Source organism: Globicephala melas, chromosome 1, assembly GCF_963455315.2.
Source record: "Globicephala melas chromosome 1, mGloMel1.2, whole genome shotgun sequence".
NCBI lineage: Eukaryota > Metazoa > Chordata > Mammalia > Artiodactyla > Delphinidae > Globicephala > Globicephala melas.
The window spans coordinates 36,310,823-36,335,170 of NC_083314.1; the positions used below are offsets into that span (position 1 = coordinate 36,310,823).

General features: G+C 46.5%; 1 protein-coding gene across 2 annotated transcripts; it reads right to left on the minus strand.

Annotated features, from left to right (window-relative positions):
* Positions 1–492: 492 nt before the first annotated feature.
* On the minus strand, positions 493–23,132 carry CD34 (CD34 molecule). Of its 2 annotated transcripts, none has more exons than XM_030872909.2 (8): positions 22,987–23,132; positions 13,147–13,329; positions 12,265–12,518; positions 11,153–11,233; positions 3,436–3,586; positions 3,125–3,177; positions 2,635–2,799; positions 493–1,930 (listed from the first exon to the last, which is right to left on the minus strand). In XM_030872909.2, exons 1-8 carry the CDS (start codon positions 23,063–23,065, stop codon positions 1,745–1,747), a joined length of 1,152 nt encoding a protein of 383 aa, XP_030728769.1. In that variant the 5' UTR covers positions 23,066–23,132; the 3' UTR covers positions 493–1,744. The 2 variants fall into 2 exon arrangements, with proteins under 2 accessions (XP_030728769.1, XP_030728770.1); XM_030872910.2 differs by lacking the exon at positions 493–1,930 and adding an exon at positions 1,941–2,084.
* Between the last annotated feature and the right edge of the window lie 1,216 nt (positions 23,133–24,348).

The following is a 24,348-nucleotide window of genomic DNA, read 5'->3' on the forward strand; positions in this document are numbered from 1 at the left end:
TTGGCAGCCAGATCTCTAGAGAGAAGTTCCCATACTCTCCTTCACTGTTCTGCCCCCAGCTGGGGATGGGGATGGTGTGACTATAATAGAGGGTGCACAGGCCCGGGCTCCTTCTCTTTGTTTGGCATCTTTTACACATGGTGACCAAAATGTGTCTCTATTTCAGAAAGGTGTTCATGAAGGGTACAGCTCCTAAGTCCTCAGCACCCTCCAATCTGAAGACCCCGCTGCATTCTGCCTGCTTTTCTTTCTGCGACTAGAAACATCAGCTTCCCTGAGGGCATCCCTGTCTCCCCCCCAGAGAGGGGAGTAGTTAGTAGGCTTAGACAAAAAGCAGCATCCTGGTTGGTACCTGTGTCCCCTGAGCTGGTCCCACCTCTTCCCTGGCTAGCCCCTCCCTACCGGGTCCCTGCGTAGTCTGGCCAGGTCTCATGGGGAAACCGCTGCTCTGGTCTTCAGGCACACCCGGCTGGGACAGAACCACAGAACAGATATGTTTCAGTATCACTTTAATTACAGTATTTACACACATCATTTTTTATTCAGGAAAAAAAAAATCCACCCCATCTTCCTATCTCTGGAAAGTTCTATTTCCAACCGTCATTGAAACCAGGATCCCTTTTCACCCCTCTGGAATAAAACAGAAACAAAAACAGGACCTGGGTCACTCACAGAAAAGGTGGCTTGTGGTGAGGGTCCTCTGAAGACGTGCTGGGGCCCTGACCACATGGGTTGCAGAGCAGTAAAAGGATTAAGGGTTGGGAAGGCAGAGACAGAAAGGAGTCTGCTGGGAGGCTGAGGCCACAGCTCAACCCAGGAGTCAGGGAGAGGAGGGAGGAAGCCGTTGAGACAGAGGTTAAGGTCAGAACCTAGCCTCCGTGCACGAGTCTTCCTCAGAAGCACACAGGTCAAGAGGCACAGCTCAGAGATCTGGTCCCACGGTCCTGTCCACTCTGAGCCACAGGGAGAAGCAGCAGCCCAAGCAGAAGCTCTGCGTGGCCCCGCAGAGATAAGGGCCAAGCTATGTGCCCTCACCCATTTGTGTCCATGTGTGTGCACGTACCCCAAACACACAGACACAGGACATTGTTCTAAAACTTGGAGGTGGGGGCGGGCAGGGCCTGTGGAGCTCAGGGAACTTGGAGAGCAAGAGGGGAGCTGGTGACAGAATCCACAGTGCCTTAGAGGGGGAATGAGGGAGATGGTTTAAGACAACATGATTTTCTGGCTATATCATTACAAAGGAGCAGGTGAAAGGGGTTGCTTTGGTTTCCCTAAAGTAGAGAAAGAAAATATAACGACGAAAGAGTAAAAGGCAAAGTCTCCTGGGAGGAAATGACAACCCAGAAAAGCCTGTGCTTTCCCCTGGGAGTTCCTATAATGAGGCAGAGAGGATGGGGAGGGAAGGGGCCCCTGTGTGGAAGCTGCAAGCCCTCAACCCCCCCAAGGAGTTTCTCTGCACCTTGGCTTTCCCTATCACACCTTTACGCAGAGCAGCCCAGAGGCTGGGTGCAGGGAGCTGAATGTGGAAAGGGCAGGAGCTACCTGTCTCTCCCCAAGGTGGTGAGAACCCCTTGGCCTGGAACAGGGCAGGGTCCCAGGAATGGCCTCCGACGGGGTGTGCAGTGGGAAAGGGTGGAGGATAAGGGAGGCTCCCCCAGCAGGGAGACAGCACGTGCTCAGGTGCAGGGAGGGGCTCCTTCCCCAGACTTTGCCCAGTCTCGCCCCGCCCACTCGCCCCCTGTCACAGTTCGGTATCAGCCACCACGTGTTGTCTCGCTGAATGGCCGTTTCTGGAGGTGGCCTGGCCGGTGCCGTTCTCCTGAGCCCCTTGATTCACACTGGCCTTTCCCTGAGCCTCGGGGGAGGCCCCAGGGCCTGAGCTATAGCCCTGGCCTCCACCGTTCTCCGTGTAATAAGGGTCTTCGCCCTAGATGGTGTATAAATAAAGGAGCATTATCTCGTAAGCAGGGCAGCAGGAAGGGGGGGTGGGAGGAAGAGGAAGGGAGTGGCAGGGGAAGATGGAGGTTGCAGCTGCATGTGCAGACTCCTTTCTTCCTGAAGAGCGATCAGGGTTCCAGCTCCTAGAGGAGAAAGGACAGAGGAGAGGCACCACACCGTGCCACGGCAGTTCAAGAGCCAGCTCCCGCCAGAAACTAGGCAGTCCCCAGGGTGCAATAACCTCCCCAGAGAAGGTAAAGGGCCAGAGGCCAAAAGTCAAACCCTGGCCTTGTCCTCTCTCATCCGGAACACGTCAAGAGTAGATTTTCCCTCCATGTGTCCCCTTGTGAGCCACTTGGTGCCCGTGGGCTTTTAACATGCTTGCAAATAAGTGGCTGATTTAGCAGCCTGTTCTGGTTTGTATCCAGCTAAACTATCCCAGGGAAAATAATAAATAGATGACACGAACCATCTGCTACCACAGGGACCAGGGCCCCAGTTAGTGCCCCCTCCCCAATCTGCTATACATTGTTTTGACTTGTCCATGGATACAGTAATGTGAAAACACGCATATTCCCTTGTGAGGGCACAGAAGTGCCTTTTCTGGTATTTCTCCTCCCCCTCCATGGCATTCATGGACCTCCCCAGGAGACCTAGTTTCCCATTTTCTTTGCCCTGGACCCTAGAACTGACCAGCCTTTCTCCTGTGGGGCTCCAACTGCGGCGGTTCATCAGGAAATAGCCCGCGGTGCCCAAGACAGCCAGCAGGATCCCCGAGGTGACCAGTGCAATCAAGGTCTTTCGGGAATAGCTCTGGTGGCTCCCGACGTCTTGTTCAGTGAAGCCTTGGATGCCCAGCTTGAAGAGAAGAGACAAAAAAGAGAGCCTGTCATTTGTGGAACATGGGTTCTAGACAAGGAGCCCAGACCATGCTAGACCCTGTGTGTGGCTCAACAGGGAATAAACCCAAGAAGACACGGACCTCAGGGATTTTCTAAACAGGACTTAAGACCGGAATCTCTTAATTAAGCTGCACTGTAACATTCTGTTTCAAACATAGAAGGGAAAAGGACTATTGGAGAAGGGTGGAGAGGTAGGAAGGAAGGGCAGGTCTGGAGAAGATAATTACTTTCTCCCCTGCTCCAGTGAATTCCCCTGAGACCCCTCATCTCACAGAGCTTACCTCTTTCAGGTCAGACTGGTGCTTTTTCAGAAGTTGGAGCTTGCTGGAAAGTTCTAGAATTAGAAACAGAGGTTGCTGGATCTAGAAGCTGGAACAGCTCATCCTGTACTATTCTAGAAGATGCTCTGATGGTGAGGGTCCATCTCAGGGGGGTCTTTCCCAAAGTCAGCATAGCCCTGCTCCCTAGCATCTGTGCTCTCTGAGTGAAGAGGCCTGATTTCTACCCAGGATCCTCTAACCTCAGGAACCCCTCTTCCTCCCTAGAGGAACCCCTCTTCCTCCCTAGACTTCAAGACAGATGTGCCCCTTACCTGTTCTGTTGGCCAAGACCAGCAGCAGGCAGTGAGGCCTCACCTCAGACTGGGCCAGGAGCAAGGAGCACACCCCGGCCCTGGCCTCACCCTGCTGCTTCCCACACAGGACTCGGGTCAGTTCCTCTCCATTGTCCTTCTTAAACTCCTCCTGGGATGACAGGGAGAAACGGTGAGAAGGAGAGGAGGTTACTAATATACTCTGAACTGCATCTGGAGTCTCAGGCAATAATTCTGATTAAAGTCACACTGCTACCCTCAAAACAAGAAGAATCCTTTTTTTCTAAAATTCCAACTGAAGAAAAAAATCTCGCAAACTTCTTATGTGCAAAAACATAATAAGATAAAAAGTCCAAAATCTTCCAGAACCAAAAGGTGGTCTTAGGTGGCACTGTAAGATGCCCGAGGATGAATTTAGGAAACATCATCTTGCTGAAGGATTGCCCATGTAAACATATACTATTCAAATTAAATTCAGAAGAAATTACTAAAAACAGAAAATATTAATAATGCAATACTAATGAAGAGAAAATCCTCTGTTTCAAGGTTACAATAGCCCCAAATATTGAAGGAAAAGCTAAGGGAGGTGAGGAATAGAGAACAAATTTATGACTATAGACGCAACAGGATCCTCGGTCCCTTCCCTCTTACTCTCCAAGGGGTCTCCCAAAGAGCATGGCTCAACCTCAAGTGGTGTTCTTGTCTAGTCTTCCATTCCCCTTTCCCACTAGAAACATGGAACCCAGTTTTACATGAGGGCGACAGATTGCTCCAGGTTGCCGACATAGGACTCAGGCACTCAGACTCAGAAGACAAACTCTTGATTATTCTTCAACAGTTGAGTCCCAGAAAAGGGATGAATTGGAATCACTGACTGTGCCCCTCCAGCACCCTGTGCTCAGACCTCCAGGATTTATTTCAATAGCCTCCAAAGGGAGTGGCCTCCCCAGCACAGAAAAGGAATCAAAACCAAGACTTTCTCCTCCGTCCAGATGGCAGATGGCAGGGGAGGAAATGCCTGAACGGCTCTGACAGCTTTCCTGTTAGGGGAAAACTGCTGGGGCGTGTGAGGGGCATCAGAACTGAGCCTCCGTGGAGAAGAAAGCTTCCTGTTTGTGGAGCAAGACTGTTCCTCAGGGCAAGGCCAGAGGGCCCTCCCAGCTTGGAAAGCAGCCTGGGTATTTTCCTACTGCTATGGCCCGAGGCAGGAAAACCCAGGCTCCTTTGCTCCTGCACAAGACAAGGTCAAGATTGGCCTCACGGGGCTTCCCTGGTGGCGCAGGGGTTGAGAGTCTGCCTGCCGATGCAGGGGACACGGGTTCGTGCCCCGGTCTGGGAAGATCCCACATGCCGCGGAGCGGGTGCGCCCGTGAGCCATGGCCGCTGAGCCTGCGCGTCCGGAGCCTGTGCTCCGCAACGGGAGAGGCCACAACAGTGAGAGGCCCGCGTACCGCAAGAAAACACACACAAAAAAAACATTGGCCTCACATCCAGCTTTCTCCTGCCAGCTGGAAATCGAGGCTTTGGGGAGGCCAGAGAGCAGGGCTACCTAACCTCCAGATCAGAGAGAGAAGAATCCAACGGTAGCCTCAGAAGTTCCCCAAGAGCCAAGGTTACAGAGAAATGAATTCTCAGGCCACGGCTGCTTCCCCCTCAGGAAAAGGATAGACGATGCAGGTGTCCAAGGAAGTCCTTGGATAGAGGCTCTTCACAACAGCATTTGCTGTGGGGAGTCTGGGCTCCACATTTGATGTGATCAGCTGTCTTCTTCCTTTCTGGGCTCGTGTCCCTTTGGAGAGCCTTGCCTTGCCTCTCCGTGAGCACCTCACCCTCCCCAGCACCGCGCCTTCTGGATGAGGTGGAGGGAAACTCCTGCCTGGATGATTCTGGGCTTCTGAAGTGTCTCTGGTTGACATGTGTCTTATTCCTGAGAGAGGCAGAGGGACAGGGCTCCTGCATAATCTAAACAAGCCGAACAAGGCGGCACCTCCTCAGTCTGCTGAGTCCTCAACCAGATTCAGCTGTTCTGACAGTGACCACGACCCGAATATGAGACACTGTGTGAAACCCTCTGCACGTGTGTCAGGTAGGGGGGCGGGGGGGGGGTACCGGTGTGGCAATGAATTCCACGTGATCAGAGCTCTCACTGTATATGCACGGCCATGAAGATAAACGATGCTTCCTATGTCTCAGGCCCTATTTTAAGTGCTTTATGCATGGTGACTCATTTAGGCCTCACACAACCCTACGAGATGGATACTATTATTCTCCCCATTTTATAGATGAGGAAACTGAGGCACAAAGAGACTAAGAGGCAACAGAGCTAGTTACATGGTAAGAACCCTAAGAAAGGCACAGACAACTGCTATGGACATTCAAAGGAAGGTGAGCATACATCTGGTTTGGGGTTATCAGAAACATCCTGAAGAATGGGTAGCATGTATGCAGGAGAAGCTGGCAGGGAAGGGCCTTGGGAGTGGGGGTAGCACCACAAGGAAGCCCAGGAGTGTGTGAGCCTGCGACCTTCACAACCCTGGTTGCCATGAAGAACATGGCTTTCCCCCTTGGATTCCCATCCTTCAAGACTCAATTCCAACTCACCTACTCAGGGAAGCCAGTCCTATCTTCCCTTAGACTGGGTATCAGCCCCTGTTCTGCTATTAATTAGATTCTTTGCAAGTCATGCAACTCATCTGAGTGTCAGGCTCCTCAGCTGAAGACTCAGTGGGGTGGTGACTGACGAGCTGCTGTATGAAGAGTGCCTGGCAAGGTGCCTGGAACCGAATCGGCACTGGATAAATGGCAGCTGTTACTATTACTATTAATAAGAGCAATACCTCGTAGACTATACTGTCCACACGTCGATGTTTAATCACATTCTGCCTTACCGCTACTGTCATTTCTCTGTGACTAGACTAGAAGACTTCTTAGTGGGCGGAGTGAGTGTACATTACATAATTTTGAACCCAGACTGCAGGGAGCATAACACCAAACAAATAAGAACTCAGTGAATTGTTGTTCGTCTTAACATCCCAAGTGGTTTGGCTTCTACACAGGGTTCCTCCACCCCTTGTTTAGTTTCTTGGACTCAATTCAAGGGAATTGAGTGCCCAGCCTCCCTCCCACTCTGCAATCCAACAGCATCAGTGAATTGTGTTTGGGCCTGGAGAGGAGCAGGTGGATCCTGAACAAAGCACAATGCTCCTCAGGATGCTTGAAATAAACATCCTCCCCCAAGGGAGGCTGTGGGTAGACATCATGGGAGAGTAGGCAGGAGGAAGCCACAGCCTCACCATTTTGCTCATGAGAATCAGATTGGTGGACCCCTAACTACATCTGCTTGCACATGTTACTTTGTAAAAATAATAATCATAATAAAACCACCTAACCTTTCTAGAGTAGCATTCTCAAACTTTGCAAAGACTCTTAACATGTTAAAGAAGCATATTAAGTATGGGAGTTGGGAGAGAGAGGGACAGGTATTTTTCTAAACGAACGTTAAGATATTTCCCAATGTTAAGATTCTAGGCTAAATCGCCTCTCTCTGTCCCTCCCACCCTCTCTTTCAATAAATGTATTGACTGTGGTGTGAGTTTGACAATGCAGCTAAAACACCTATTTTCATATAGAGACTGGAGTAATTAAAGGACCTGTTACAAGTCACACAAATGGGCAGCTGACCAAAAGTTAGGCTGTCCCAGATCTCAGGCTCTTTCCAGAAGACACACTGTCTTCATCAGTCCTCCGTCTGTAAGTTATTTTTTCTGCATGGAAACTGACCTTTAGTGTTGGGGCAGAGGGCAAGGAAAGCGAGGGCTGGGGATATTATCTGGAGGCTGGAGGCAACCTGCCTCCAATGAAGCAAATGTGACAGAACAAGGGTGATGTGAGCTAGCGGAGAAAATACAACTTCTGCATATAAACATATGTGTTTCTGAAGAAAGGTAGTTCTGAAAAACAAACTGGAGGGCAAAGGACTTGAATAGAGATTTCTCCAAAGAAGATATACAAATGGTTAGTGAGCACACGAAAGGATGCTCAACATCATTAATCGTTAGGAAATGCCAATCAAACACACGTCATGCCCATTAAGATGGCTACTATCACAAAAACAGAAAATAACAAATATTGGTGAGCATGTGGAGAAACTGGAACTCTTGTGCCCTGTTGCTGGGAATATAAAATGGTGCAGCTATTGTGGAAAACGGTATGGCGATTCCTCAAAATTTTAAAAATAGAGCTACCATATGATTCAGCAATTCCATTTCTGGGTATATACCCAAAAGAAATGAAATAAGAGTGTTGAAGAGATATTTGAACAGACATGTTCATAGCAGCATTATTAACAATAGCCAAAAGGTGGAAGCAACCCAGGTGTCCATAGGTGAATGAATGGATAAACAAAATGGGGTATGAACATACAATGGAATATTACTCAGCCTTAAAAAAGAAGAAAATTCTGACACATGCTACAACATGGATGAACCTTGAGGACATTAGGCTAAGTGATATAAGGCAGTCACAAAAAGATAAATACTATATGACTTTACTCATATGAGGTACCTAGAGTAGTCAAATTCATAGAGACAGAAAGTAGAATCATGGTTTCCAGGGGCTGGGAGCAGGGGGGGAATGGGGAGCTGTTTAATGGGTGGAGAGTTTCAGTTCTGGAAGATGAAAAGAGTTCTGAAGATTGATTGTACAACAATGTGAATGTACTTAACACTACTGAACTGTACACTTAAAATGGTAAATTTTTATATTATGTGTATTTTACCACCATTAAAATGATTCTTTGGTAGATTCCCCTGGACCAATAGCTATAGCATAAGAGAATAAAGTAATCTCACGTTTTAGAAATTATGTGGGAAACCACAACCACAAAAACTAAATTAACCTGATATTGCAGCGGAGAGAATGAAAGTCAGACATAGGGTGGCGCGTTCTGCTAATGAAGATTCTGAGATATGGTAACAGGTGCTTGACAGGAGAGTGGGATTGCCTTCCCTCCCTGTGGCTGAAATAGGTGATTTCTGCCTAGAGGTGAAGTATGAGGAGCAAAAGGAGAGTAGTTGGGATAGAAATGTCTACAGAATGCATGTACAGAAGACAGGCCTAAATAATCCCCATTGCAAGAGCTAACAGGTAGGATACTCACTATGTACCAGTGCAAAATGAGTGTCTGGATAGCTGAGAACAATGCATGCATACTTCTGTTATGGGAATATACTAGATGGAAGAGCATAAGAACATTACATAAGTACTCAAGGATGTGATGTTAGAGGAACCCATGTCTTTCATGCTTCTCATTAGGCCTGAGTTTCCCTTGATTAGAACCGCTGTGGTAAGGCTCTCTGACACCAAAGGTACAAATGCAACCTAAGGAAAATTAGGAGACACTACATCACTTTGGAACAGATTGATTATCAGACAAGCATGCAGTAGGACTCAAGGAAAAGGAATCTGGGACACAATCAGGAGCTGTGGCCCAAAATTCTGGAACAAGGACTGCTGACTTAGGAAAATTACCTTGGGAGGCAATGCTGCTTGGGGGCTGGGGAAGAGGAACCCTTAGGAAGACAGGGGTATCGACGGTGGTGGAAGGAAAAGGAAAACAATAGCACTACACAGGTGCTGCCATAGAGTTGATTCATCATGGGCAGTGCAGAAGCCTTCTTTAGGATATTGGAGGAATTGCTATCTTTTCACATCCCTACTTGCAGATCCTCTCCAAACTGAGTAGAGTGCAGACCTTAGCTGTGGCACAGAATAGAGTAGACAGTAAAGACCTCAGAGAGAAACAGACTGCAGCACAGAAGGAGAAGTTATTTCTGGAGTAGCAGTAAGTTTCTGGCACTTGTCTTGTACAATGACCCTCGTTAAATGTGAACTTTGAAGAGCAGTGGACAGACATTTAGAATGAATCCTCTGCAGTTAGCTCTAAATCGTTCGTACAAGGAATTAGCATTCTGGCACAGACCGCTGTGATGCACAAGAAAATAAGTGCTCAACCAAGATGATACAAAAAGAGAGAGAGAAGATGGTCATTTTTCTTGGCTATAATTAGCAAAGTGTTGGGCAAAAATTTTTTTTTAAATGACTAGAGCTGAAAATCAGCGTCAGAAACACACAGAATGTTACTTGTACGTTGTATATTCATGCTTAACTATTTTGCAGATTGTACTTAGTTATTCCATTGTGTGAACCTATGTCTTCAAAATTTGTGGTGTTTTTTAAAATTGTAAGTTAAATAATTTTCTTAGGTATTATTTTAAAAGAGCTGTGAGTCACAATGACCCAACTGATAATCATGAATAAGATACCGATAGTCAGAGTGGACAAAATAAGTAACTTAATGCCCTCTACAGACTACAGTATTTGCTCAGGCTCTTTCCAATCTATGCACGTCACACATCACATATATGGTTCCCTTAAATGGATTCCCACCTTGTAAGAAAACGTTTTTTTTTTCTATGAGTAAATACCACTCTTCCTGTCATCTTATCCTTCATCCAGGAAATTGTTACTGTCAGGAAATTGGATTTACTGAAACAAAGCAAGGAGGTCTGCTATCATCATTAAAAATTAACACGATGCTGTACAGTTTACCAATGCAATAAGACATGAAACTGAAAGAAGAGGCATAACTACTAAAAAGAAGGAGAAAAGCAACATATTATGAGAAATAACACAATAGCTTATGTTAAAAATGAAAAATAATCAGCTAAAAAGCTCCTGGAATTAATAAACAAGTTAAAGAAAATGACTAGACCCAAGATAAATATTAAAAACTCAACGAACTTTCCAATATACCAGAAAAATCAATTGGAATATATCATGGAAAAATCTATATTATAAATAAACCTTAAGAAATCCATAAAACCTAAGGAAAAAACATTTTAAAAACTAAAAAAAGAAGATACTCAACAATACCAAAGAAAACCAGAAAAAATAGAGGGATTTTAGAGCAGTTCCAATTAAAATTTTAATGGTTTTGTGTTTTTTTTGAATCTTGAATAGGTGTTGCTATAGTTTTTCTAAAAGAATAGATGAAAAATGCCTTTCATTTTTATAGTGTAATAAGCAAAGACCTGCTTGACTGGATATTAAAAGTGCCATAATATAAAAGTATAATAATTAAAAAATTTAAAACAGGCCCCCAAAAAAGACAAACTAAACATATAAAATCTCTCTGAAGAACATGCCCTAGGACACATAAAAACTTAATACAAACTAAAGGAAGCATTCCAATCAATAAAGGAGAGGAATAATAATAATTATAGGGGAAATGGTTATATGGAGAAGGCAGCATTTACAGCAAAAAAATTCTTTGTATATTAAAGAGTTATATGAAAATAATAATAAATAAATTGATATTTTAGGTGACTAGTTTATATTTCATGAAGAATTTCTTAACATAAAAGCAAACTTAAATCTGAATATATATATATATATATTATATATATATATAATGTACAATAGAGGAGGGAAAAAAGTAAATTTAAATAAAATTGTCTTTGCCTTCTTTGTCCACCAGATGGGGCCTCTCACTCCTTAAATCCAGAGCTCAGTATTCAAAGTAGCCTGTCCATGTTAAACTCCCCCACCCTCTCCCAAGTCCCTCAGTCCAAGACTTGCCTTCAGGACATTCAGAAGGAATTTTGGGAAGAGAGGGAGGGGTAAGGAATTGGGGATGGAGGTGGGGGTTTTGACTTACACAGCTGGAGGTCTCATTTAGCTCCAGGCAGATACCTTGGGTCAATTTCACTTCTTTGACTCTGGAACATTTTATTTCTCCCTGTATTTAAAAAAAAAAAAAAAGTAAATAAGCCAGCATCTTTGCCCGGCATTTCTTCCCCACCTCTTTTCTGGTTTGATTTCTGTAAGATACTCTTTAAAGAGGCTTTAAAGAAAGGGAATTTAAACATTTTGTTAGGAGACTAGGAATTTATGTCATATTCTTCTTTTACCTCACTTCCTAACTCATCAGATAATCAAAACTTTTGTTACTAGCCTGGGCTTGCAGGCAAGTAGCTATTTGTGACCTTGGTAAACATTTGCTTGGATGGCGCAGAAATGGAAGAGGGGAGGATCTTTTCCCCTTTGAGCTGTTTTCCCTCCAGTGAATTACACACTTGCAGCGAAACAGATAATGAGGTGGCCAGGCAGATCCTGGTGACACTCATTTTCCTCCTGGTCCCTTAGAACTCTCCAGATTTCTATTCTGGCTCCTTTAAAAACAGAAACCAGGCAGATCCCCCATGCCTGCCCCCAGGCTCCATGCCCTCACATTTTCTACTCTTCCTGCTGAAAGCTGTTGATAGCCACAGGCCCAAAGGCTGAGAAAGGCAGGTTGAGCTCAACACCCCTGTTCTGCCTAGTTCCTCACTGCCTCTCTTCTCCTGGCATACCACCAAACCCTCTTGTATAGAGGAAATGGTATTTGCCCTAAACATTTTGGGAAAAGCAGCGCCATTAAGTAGAAGATGGTTTCCAAATATGCCCAAAGGCGAGTGGTACCCTAGTCAAAGATTGGACCAAGAGGTGCTGGAAATAACCACAGAGAATTAGATGGATTTCTGAGAATCCTCTTTACTCTCTACTTCCTAGAAATATAGTACCCACGGCACAGATCAGCCTTGCTACCCAACGCTACCCCTCTCCTCCCTTTTCTATCCCTTCCAGCAATATTTATGCTGCACATTTTTCATGCTAACTCCTATACAACCCAAATTCATTGGTTGGGATAAGCAGAGGTTAAGGGGAAGAGAGAGCTTGCATACATATGAAGTGAGGGGCAATCTGTCATTTTTGGCCTGATTCACCCACCTTGATGGTACTTGGGATAGGAGAAAATGATGTATAGGGGTTAGTGGGAGATGTCACAGGGCTGGTACTATTGTATGGGGAATCTGAGATATTTCCAGGTAACATGCTGGGCTGCAAGGTCATCTCTGAAGTTGTAAAGTTGATGGTGGTAGAAGACACTGTGGTGGCTAAAGAGGTCTGTGACTGGACAGAAGAGTTCATGGTTCCAGGGACTGGGGTGATCCCAGAGGTAGATGTGAAATTGACTGTAGGCTCTGGAATTGACCAAAACAGAAGTGTGAATATATGCGCATTGGCATAAACACACACACACACACACACACACACACAAACACATCTCAGTTCATTGACACAGGCACGGACTTCAACCCAGAAAAGGGAATTTGGGGAGTTAAGAGTTACTTCATGTCTTAACCCTTACCAACTCATTTCCAGCCAGCTGTTGGAACCATAGCTATAATCATAGAATATATTAGAGATGCCCTCAGGACTCTGAAACTGAACTGGAAACTGGTCCACCCTAGAGATGTCAAAGACCCCCAGTTTGAACCTGTACACAGTCTGTGCACTTAGAAGAGCTCAGAGATCTCTACAGAGTCTTCATCAGATTTTTATTTTATCACTAAGCTGAACTCAAAGGGTGCAAGGAGCATTATGAATCAGGATCAGCTGCCAGGGTGTTGAGAAAGCTGTCACTACAGGAAGAACTGTCTAGTGCTTACTTCAGGGTACCCTAAGCACGATACTCAAGCCACTATTAAAAGGGGCTTGTATGTTTCCATCTGTGGTGGGAACTAGAGGGTGGGGGTATTTGCAAATAACCTAATGCTTTACCCTAGTGCCAGCAGCATCCTTCTGGGGCCCGAGACAAACACTCTTTACCTGAGATGGCTGCTGTGTTCCCATTGCTGTCCTGAGAGACAGTGTAGAGGCTGATGTTTCCAAAAGTACTTGATATTGTGCTTTCCTGGTTGGGTATAGTTGTAGGGACAGTTGAAGATATTCCTGGGGTAGATGTCTTTGTGGCAGTAGTAGTCAAGTTCTCTGTATTTGTGAACCCAGAGGCTATAGAGAAACAAAGAAGAAATATCAGAACTCAAATCATCCTGGAGCCTCATGGCATCACCTGATTCAATTTCTTGACTTTAGGTAGAATCCATCTAGAACATCCCCTGCCACCCCTGGCAACAGAGCAGAACAAGGACATCCTCCTGGACATGTGACTAATTTCTCACTAGATTTTTCCTAAGGAAAGAGAGAAGGAAAAGTTTGCATGCACCAAACATCTAGTATAGTATTATTTATAGAAGGGAAAAGTTGCAAGCAACTAAATGAATTACAATAGGATAGATGTTATATGCACTTAACGTACAATAATCATTGCAAATAAAAAAATGCAAAAACTATAGCAGCATAAGAATATGAGGCAATGCTCATAACATGCTAAGTAAAACATTAAAATTTCAAATTACACCTGAATAAGTATTGCCGAGATCTAAAATGTGGGAAAAGATGTGCCTCTATTTCCTTTTTAATGTATCCTTCTCTTCAGCCAATGTATTAACTCTTGGAATAATCACTAGATTGACACCATTTCTATGTAATCCTTTAAAAATCTTCTATCCTCCCTAGATTCCCCCATTCCCCAAATCCTTTCATTCTTTCCTTTTATTGAGGAACTGCAGCTAGCAACCACAAGATTTCTTTCGGGAAGCTCCGACCTAGGAATCTAGCTGATGGACTAGAGAGCATAAGGCTTGGTTCCTCAACAAATGTCCTGGGAACAGAGAGCTTAGTCCTGGCTCTGTCAATAACTCTGTAATTTAATGTGTGTGTGTCTCAGTTTACTAATTTTTAAAGTGAGGGGTTATTGGGAAAATCAATGAGATAACAAATGTTAAATTGCTATAGTATAATGTTCCTGGAACTAGTTATTCTCTGAAAATTTTCCTGCAGGTTCTTACCCTTCCATGTTTCCTGTGGTACCCAGCAGTGCCATCCTTAGACCCAGAAAGGAGAAGCTACCTGTCTGGACCCTGCACTTTAGAGCCTACACTCTGTTCCTCTTCCTGCCCTCCCCGTCCCCAAGCTACGAGGAGTCCATGGGGCCAACAGAGGTGTACCCTCTCTTCTAGATCATGTGTTGGGACCAGAAGTCCTAGAACTTCTTGCCCAAATGGCTCTTTGCTCACTTAAGGACCTGCATGGGTCTGTTCTCCCAGTCCCTCCTTCCAAGGGTGAACTGCAGCACCAGGGTGTGTGCCTCCAAGGCCCAAGGGTGGCCAATGGGTGGCTGTTTGCAGGGAGAAGGGTTAGAGCTTAAGATCTAACCCCACCTTGTAGGTGGGGTGTCCCTTGCCTGCATGCAAGATCCCTTACAGTATGGACCAGAGCCATGAGCAAGAAGAAGAGAAGAGGGTAGGCAAGGGCCAAGGACCACCTCTTCCTGCTAAGCCACATTGTGGCATTGAATTCCAAGGCTCTGAGAGTCCTAAATTCAAATCTGGCCTTCCAGGTGGCCATGAAGGTAAGTTTTTCAAGGTAAGAGGATAGACGATATTTTATTTACCATATGGTTGGCCTGATTTATAACTTTGAAGTATTTAAAACCTATAATATGTGGGCCTCCATTGTATTCTTAGCTTGAGCCCTGTAAGTATTAGGGGTAGACTTGGTATTCAGAGCTCATACCCGGCAGTAGCATCCTCAAGGAAAGGCACCTGAGGGTCCCAGGCCACCCTAAAGCTTGTCTCTAACTTTACTGATTGAAACCTAGGCCTGTATTTTACAGAAGTTTCTGGGTAAATAGCAGTGCAAAATGACACCTCTTCTTTTCCTCAGCATCAAGGCGGATGTTAGGCATTAGTTTCAAGGCAATGAACCTGAGGCCAAAAGTCTCCCCTAAAGGTGGTGGCAAGTCTCACTCTCCCTCATCTGCCTCTCTTCCCAGCATGCTGCAGGTAGGTTGATACTCATGGTGAGTACAAAACTCATATCTCAAAATTATAGGGCAAGTGTGCAGGAGGAACAAGTGATATTACTATCTCCGTTTTAGAGAGAAGAGTTTTGGCCAAGAAGGAAGGCCATCATTCAGGCAGGGCAAGGAGCAATGGGGCCACTGAGGTTTAGCTGACTCTTGAGTAGAAGTAGCAAGAGGGTCAGGGGATCCAAACTGCCAAAGATCAGGATGCATCTTCCATATTTTGGAGAGAAAAGTATGGGCTCCTCTCTGGCTGGGATAGGGGGCAGTAGCGGGAGGGGGGAGTGGATTTATCAAAATAAAATAGGTGGGGAAGCAGATCCAGTCTTCTTTTGTCCATAAATAAGTCCCTCTCAGCAATCTGACCCTAAGGTATGAGTTCAGTTCAGGGGGCAGGTGGTGGGAACATTTGGACACTGAATTGAAGGACCATCCTCTCAAGGTACCATATTCCAAGGCACCACCGGAACTCCCCCTTGACATCACTCTTCCTGCCCACCCTTTTTTCTTCTTCCCACCAATACATCAATTCTTGGGAATCCCATCTGGCCCAACCTGGCCCAGCCCTCTTCTCTCCCCAGAGAAAGCTGGGCCTGGCTGAGGTGATGTCATGCTTTTGAACCCCCTCCCCCAGGGCCTCCTTCACCCAGACAAACAGTTTTGAACTTTTCCAGATGTGAAGAGAGACCTGCTGCTAGCTCTGAGGACAGACGTGCCTGTTCCAGATGAGTGAAGCAATCCTGGACCCAGGCCAGCTACTGAGCCACTAGGGTCAGGCTCCCGGCTGCGTCTGCGGCTGCCCCTCCCACCCATCCCGCAGCCAAGAACTGAGGAACAGGTTGCAGGATCCGTCTGCAAATGGAAAGGGAACCCCAATCTCAGATTTATGTGCTGAGCCCAGGGTGAGTGGGGAAGCCTCTGAGACCCTAGAGAAACAGGACAAAAAGGGAAGGCAGAAAGGCAAGGCTGAGCAATGGGGTACATATGAGCTGGCGTAGGGCAAGGGGACACCTTGGCAGAACCCTGGGGGCCCATCCTGACCTACACTGCAGCACAGAGGCTGTCAGTAGAGACTGGAGTCTCTTGTTCTCACAGTCTCTAGGGCTCCCTTTCTCGTGCTCCCATGAAGAGATGGGTCTTGGAGGAATGACATTTATAAGAATCAAGACTGACCACAGATTTGTTCTTATCCTATATTGCCCCCCACACCCATGGCATTAAACCATCCAATACTGATCTTTCTTTATCTGAGCTTCTTATCCCCAACTCTGTATGGAAGTCATAGCAGCCTACCAGCCAGGTCCAAGAGACAAGCGATGAAACCTCCACCCCATTCCACTCTAGACTGGAAGAACAGCCCTTACCCCCAACCCAACAGAGCATTATACTACAATTTAAATTTGAATGAAAGGCTATCTTCTGTTGTTTACTTCTCACTCCATCTTTATTAACTGCGTCTCCCTAAGTACCCTATTTGCCCCTACCTACCCTACTTGATCTCAACCCATGAACTTGGGACAAAAGGGGACAAGGTATCAGGAAGTTAGCAAAATGAGGATTCCAAGAAGCCAAATAGATGTCACAAAATTCATGTTGTAAAAGTCATGCATTTAACTTACAGGTACTTATTTCAGAGGCAATTATTCTTGTTTTACACACAATTCTAACAAACTTGTTTATCTGATATCCTAGCTAAAGCTAAAAATTAGAAAGAGAAGCAAACAATAGAAGCAAACAATAAGGAGAAGCAACAGTTGAAAATGAATAAGCAGCAATAAATGAAAAACAGACATGAGTATCAAAAACCACGCTAGTCTGGAACCATTTATGGTAGGAGTAAATGAAAATATACACCTTCGTAGGCATTAATGATGCCACTGAGTTGCACCATAACCGAATTATTTTCATGATACAACTGAGTCTGAAGGTTAAAGCCCTTTTTTTCCTGATACACTAAGAAAGCAGAAACATAGGTAATATGTTTTTAAAAGATTTCTACCTACAATTAGTAAATTAAAGATTCTTTTAGTCTTTAAAGGGGGTTTACAAATCCTCAGAGATCCAGAAAGTTCTGCTAACTAAGTTACTAAATTCCTGTACTTTAGGAGAAGGTTTTTTCCCCCTATATTTGGTCTTGTTTTTCACAGACCCTCTGAGTTTTAGTTTGTGCTGGTGCTGTTTTCTTATCTCTCAGTCAGTCAGCACCGTTCTACCCATCCTTTCAAATTCTAGCACCTGGCCCAAGAGGAATTTCTTGGAGGAGATCCTGGGTAACTTAGATGCAGTACTAGGAAGAAGGGACAAGCTGGCCTCTGCTGGGAGCCCACAGCCTGCGTTGATGGTTGATGAGAAGACAGGAAAGCCTCAAAACAAAGAGCTCGGGCTCTGTAATTGGACCCTGTTGAAAGGCTCCTCTACCGAGTTCTAGTTGCATGGCCTCGGGAAGCTTCTTCACCTCTCTATACCTCACCTGTAAAATGGAGATAAAAATAGTGCCTACCTCCTTGTTCGCAGGAATAAAGGAGATGGGGGTGTAAAGCAGTTGCCTGTCTGGTAAATGCTCAAGAAACAGTGGTTATCTTTAGGACAGGTCCCTTTTTTCCTGCTTCTCAGAGACCTTAAGACACATATCTCCATGAGTTATCTGGCCCAAGATCATATATGCTGTTTCCTGAGTATAGGTCTTGTCACCTTGGTTACATCATAGGTTTCCTGAGTGCTGGAACCATCTCTCATACTTGTCTTTATTACTCAGGGCACTGAGCACAATCCTCTGAGTTCACAATAAGCACTTGGGTTGAATGGCAACTGCACCAGGAGTGTTCACACTGACCACCTCTATGTAGAACAGTGTTCACACTGACCACCTCTATGTAGTACCATGCCATTCAATGCTATATTTTAAGAGGGAATTTATTTAATTAAGGGAGTGCCCATGAGATGATAACCAGAATTAGGAAAGTTCTAGAAACCAAGTCATATGGTTGAGGGTTTAGTGTTATTTCATCTGGATCAAGGGTTGGCAAGTATAGCTGGTGGACCAAATCCAACCCATGGGCTGTGTGCTGTTTGGCCAGTGAGCTAAGAATGGCTTCTACATGTTTAAAGTGTTGTAAAATAAAACAAAACAGAGTATGCATCAGAGACCACATATGGACTCCAGAGCCTAAAATATTTACTATCTGGCCCTTTACAGAAAAAATTTGCTGATTTTTGATATAGAAAGGAAGAATTTAGGGAGAAAGAATAAATACCTTTCTTCAAGATTCATTTCACTCATTCATTCATTCTTATCTTCCCGAAGCGCCACCAAACAGCATTGTGCGGAGCACAAGCTAAGAGAAGATACCTTTCTACTGCTCGGTGTTAGTGTCACTAGAATTTAAATAAATCCCTGCCCTCAAGGAGCTTATAATCTAGTGGAGCAGACGAGAAAGGTTGTTAAGGATTGTCATGAAGAAAGATCAGATTAATTCTGTGAGAGTTTAAGGAATAGAATTGCAGTTAATGATCAGAAGCTATATAAAGGCTAATTCACTGCAGTACAGAAAAAGCTAATAATCATGGGATTTTTTTTTTTTTTTTAATAGAATGAACTACTCTGGGAGATAGTGAGCCACCCATCTTTCCTGGGAGCATTCAGGAAGCATCCCTGCTATGGGTCTCGGTGGGTTTGGGTCATGTTGAACTAGATCAAAGAACTGGGCTGATGCCTTCCTACACTGCAGAGGCTAAACTGAGGTGTGAGCATAAAAAAGTGTCTGTGGCCTGAGTGTTCCCAGGGTACTGAGACTCCCCTTTAATATTCAAATAGCATGTCTTGGCCGACATCCACTTCCTGTGGGACCCCAATATCTTGAGCTTTCCCTGGGGGCTACGTCTCTCCCAGTCACCTCTTTCTCCATTTTCCTAATTGCCACCGACCCCTGTCTCACAGCTCTGTGCCTCTCTGTCCTCAGGCTGCAGGAGTTCTCGTTCTACACTACTGCACCATGGGCTTGCCAAACACCCATTCCTTTATTCCCCCCACCCCACCCCAGAGCACCACTAACAGTGTTACAAGGCCAGTGCGTGTTTACTGAAGGTTTGAGATCATGGAGGGAGATTACAGCACAGCCCAGAAGAGACAAAGGTATAATCTTGAAATCCTAGGCTAGACATTCCTATGCTAAACAGCCGGGCCACACCACAAGGAATTTTCCCAGCCAGGTCTTTTCCACCTTCCACTCACTACTGTTCCCTACTGCTCCCAGCACCTCCCCTCCTCTCTCTATGTTCTCCTGGCCTCTGGAGTCGTTTAGCCTTTTGTCTCTAGGGCCCATCAAATACAAAGTTCTACTTTATTTTATCATGCTCAGCAATTCAGCCTCCTGTCTGCCACTGCACATCAAAGGTTTGTGCAGGAGTCTAGGTTTTTTCACCCAAAGACTCATTAAGGCGTTTTCTTAAATAATGGAGCTGGCTACCTAGAGATGCTGCTCTGCTAAGAAGGTATCAGTGGTGGGTTCTTTGGGTTATTTTTCCTCTTAAACCAGGAGCAAACTTCCCAAACAAGCCAGAGGTTTTTCCTTTGTATTCCAAAGGGAAGTGATTCATTTCAGTGGTCTCCAGAGTGTAGGTCCTAGGAAGTACACCCTGGTATACATCCCTATTTATTTGTATCACATTCTCTCAAGATGCACGCGTCTTTCTCCTTAGCAAAGTCTAGGGCCTTCGGGACTAAAAATCGTAGATACTGTGTTTTTATTTCTTAGCTGAGGAAGGAAGAGAATGTTCTCATTAGGGAAGTCAAAGCCCAGAAAAATATGGAAATTCCGCCCTGGCGACTCCAAGCATTTTCTTTTGGAGGGTGTGTTTTATTCTTTTTCCACACCTTCACATTTTCAGTTCCCCACACTCGGGGCCATTTAGTGACATCCAGCAAAGTCAGTGGGAGCAGGAGGCCCAGGCACCCTGAGGGTGGAACTGGGTAACCATCCAGCTCTGAAAGTAAGTCCAGGCCCTCCTGCCCAGGATCTAAAGGAAATCAGGCAGTGAGATGGTAAGAAGCGGAATTTGTGGCTCCTTTGGATTTGTTTTTGTAAGACTCTGAGCCTGAGTTTATCTGTTGCACTTTGGCACTTCTTGCCCTGAGCTTTTGGAGACAAAGACTCAGAGAAGGAAGGAGATGAGAACTAGTGAATGAACAGGCCCAGGAGGTGGAGCCAAAGGGATAAGAAAAAGATGCCCAGGCTCGTTTTATCAGTCAAACAGGAATGTTGCCGAAGATTTGCATTTGCAAAGGCTATGCCAGCTGGGCTGGCCCTACAAGGGGGAGAACTGGGGACCACGGAATTAGTCAGAGGTCCCAAGGCTGCTCCTTCTTGGTCGCCATGTGGCAGAGAGTCAAAGGGTGGAGTCCTCTCCCCTCCGGAAAATATCTGATAAAATTCTTTTCCCTTTTCTTTTTTCCCCTCTAACACGTAGCCCCAGACAGGATATGGGTGTGGGGTCAGCAGACACGAAGGACCCAAAGGAAGGAGAGGAATGTGAAGGGTGGTACTTGTTAGGGAAAAAGGAAGGACAGCCTTGGAGGGCTTGGAGGAAACAGATACCCTGGGTCTGACAAATGGGGTTCCCTGATTACCTGAAAGATTTCTCTTTCCAGCTGGTGGTGCGGCAGTGCTACCTGGTGGCCTCTCAGCGCCCACCCTGACTCTGGTCACCACCCAGAGCCACCCCATCTACAACAGAGAAAGTCCACTTTTGGTTGGCTGCTGTACCCAAGCCCAGGCCAAGTTCTCACAGCAACAGAAAAAAGACCTTCCCAGAACAAAGCTCTTTGTCAGGGTCAGTGAGGAGAAAACCACAGAACCCTCTTCTGCCCTAAAGTTCACAGTAACAATAGCACAGAGTTTCTGCAATGCTCCTTTGTTAGCATTTCAAGGTACAGTCACTCACTCATTCCAGTCACCCCACAGTATAATAGAAAATGACTCCTAGTATTATATAAAAACAAATGCTAGAAAGCTCTTGGGGAATGCATAAAGCTACACACTGGCCTTAGCAGGCTGGCAAGATTGAGCATAGGGACCCAGGCCCCACCGCTCATCCCCAAAGCAGAGACACTGAAATTCTCAGCATATCTGCCCAAGGTTTTGCAGAGGTTAAAATCGCCCTCCCCGTCCCCACTGCTGCAGGCCAAGGCGAGACTGAGACTGGCCAGCTGAGGAAATAAGAAAAGGGTGGGCCTCACTGGGCCCAGGACCAGGTCATCATGAGCTGTGAAGCCAAAGGAGAGTGGAGCATCGGATAGGAATCTGAGCCGCTGGTCAACTCACCCCACTGTGAGGTGGAGCCAGCCCTCAGGGCAGTTCCCCATTCTAGGGCTTCAACGGACACCTTACTGACAGCTTTTTCCCTGCCCCGAAGGGCATGTCTGGGGCTGTCAAACAGGTCAACCCAGAGCCTAACTTAGAGCTTTCTCCAGCCTGGAGTCTCTCTCCAACTGGGTGGACCCAAAGGGGGACAGCAGAGGAGACTGAGAACAAAGAGGCCTAGCTGGCTGGCCCAGGTCACTCTGGGGGGCCATGGTGGGTGGCCTTTAGGATGCAATAAGAGTAGGGAATTGGGAGTCCTAGAGGCCTGGAAGCAGAATCTGGAGCCAAAGGGAGAATAACTTACAATGTTTAAATCCTTCTAAGTGCAGTGAGATGAGATGGAGAATGTTATCCCCAAATGAAAGCAATTAGGAATAAATATTTATTGAGCGCCTACTAATTTTTCTTTTTAACCAAAGTGAGTGCAAGAGCTTAAGAAGTCAGGGCGGATGTGGATAAGCCAAGGAGTGTCCACCAGTTTGCTGATCTGTCCACTAGTTTTAGAACTTGGAGAAGAAGGGCAGGGGAAGAAAACTCCGAAATGTAACAAGTTTGAGTTTGTGCCAGGGTGAGGGGTTGCAGTGGGGAGAGGAAAGCAGGGCACAGAACAAACTCCATCTACCCTGTGCCTTCTCTCCAGTGGCATGGAGAAGAGGGTGTCAGAAGACGGAGTGTAACTTAGCTTTGCGATCTTAAATGCAAGAATATTTTCACGGACTGTTCTTCATTCCAAACTCCCCATGTCACAAACTCCCCATGTCACCTAACTCAGCCTGCCTCCTGGGCCTCTGGACCTCGGACCTGGGGCCTCATCCCAGGTTGGCTTCGCTCCGGTTCCTTGAATGTCCAATTCTGACTCCCCCTGTCCTAGTGGTCGGTGGGCACCAACGCTCTCTTCCCAGGAACCGGCTCAGGCCGCAGCTTTCTGAATCAACCGTCAGTCACGAAACTTTCCTGCTTCTCTCCTCCCCTCTCTCCTGGTTCTGGCTCCAACTCTGCACTCTGCACCTTTGGCAACGCGAAAGGACACTGGCATCTTCAAAGAGCTTTACTTTAGAGACACCTCGAGAGAGCCTCATTGACTCTGGGAAGCCTCCGGCGCGACCTCCGATTTACACCTGGGCTAGTTCACGCTCACAGTGTGGTCGCCTTCCCGGCGCGTCCCACCCCCACCCATTCCCAGCGGAGGCACCAGTGCCCATTGGGCTCTGTTCAAGCGGCCCCGGTCCCACCAAGCCAGGAGCAGCCGTGGGCGTGGGGGCACGGGGTAGGGCAGGGGTCCCTTCGCTCCGCCTAACTCGGCTGTGCGCGCTCTGCCTCCGGGAGAGCGTCGACCCTCCCCGCCACCAAGTTGGCAGGGCCGGGCGCGCGGCCCATACTCACGCAGCAAACTCAGCAAACAGAGCGCGGTCCAGCCCCGCGGCATCCCGCGCCCCGCGCGCGCGCCCCTACGGACGAGCATCCTTCCCGCGCCGCTCCCGAAGAGATGCACAGAGCCCGAGACGCTGCTTGGCCAGGCCCGGACGCGCAGCTCCCGCCCCTCCGCCCGAGCGTGGGGTGGGCGAAACTTGCTTTTTCCCCTCCCCTCCCTCTTTAGTCCTGGCACGGCCAACCCCTCTCCTTGGCTGCCACTAACGTGAGCTTCCCGCTTGGTCCCAAAGGCGGAGGACGTTAGGAGGCAGGCTGGGGTTGCCGCTGTCGAGGCCAAAAAAGGTTTTGTGAGGGCCCCAGACGTCTTGTTCAACTTTATATAGAGGCCCCATCTTCTTAAAGCTCGACTTCACTTAACTTTAACCCCTTTGTGTCAGCCTTGCCGGTGTCCAGGGCAGGGGGCAAGTTTCCTCTGATTTTTTTTCCATTTCCTTTCCTTTTTGCTTTTCTTTTAAGTTTTAAGCTGAGAACAATCTTGCAGATGGAATCTACCAGTTAGGACCTGAGTTTACAAGTGTGAGCATTTTGCTAATCAGGTACAATTTAGCACATGTCAAATCTGAGGCATTTAGTGATACTCTACCAGAGACTATGCTGTGTGTTAATGATGCAGAAAGCCTGAGCAGGACATATAAATGACAGTAATTATTCACTTTCTTTTAATTATTTTTCTTACAAGATCTATTTATTTTAATTTGGAGGGTTATTTCCTGTTACTGTCCCTATTTTCGCACATAGTTTGATCCTGTCACCATCATCATAAAGACAAAGGACTCCCCTAGCACCTGGGGTGCCTTCTCTCCAGTCCTGGGGCTGAGACTCTAGGGGCTTCCTCCTGCTCTCTTATCAGAAAAAAAGACTTCCCCTGACTCCACCCTCTTCTACCTAATTGATCCTGGAGCTGTGTACTCCTCGTGAGTTGTTCTGGTTGTTGGTAAACTGAATTACAGAAACTTTGAACTGGGCAGTCAGCCTAGTCAAGGACTGGATTGGGGAGATGGATACTGGAAGACAGAGGAGCCAGGAGGAGCAGATGACGGCACCAGGTGGGGGTGGGGGCGGGTAAGAGAAGGCACAGTCTTGGAGACTATGCCCTGAGATCCTGAGTGGGATCACATGATTACAAATACCCAGTCCAGTCTCTTCCATGATGTCTGTTCCACAGAGCCAAAAGGGAGAGGGAGGAAAGCCCAGCACTGCTCTTTTCTGATTTACTTCTCCGCAGACCCCCTAGCATTATGAAAGTAGAAGGGTGTCCAGGTCTGAAAGCAACCCGAAACTCCCATTCTGATCATGCTGCCTAACTTTCCTTTG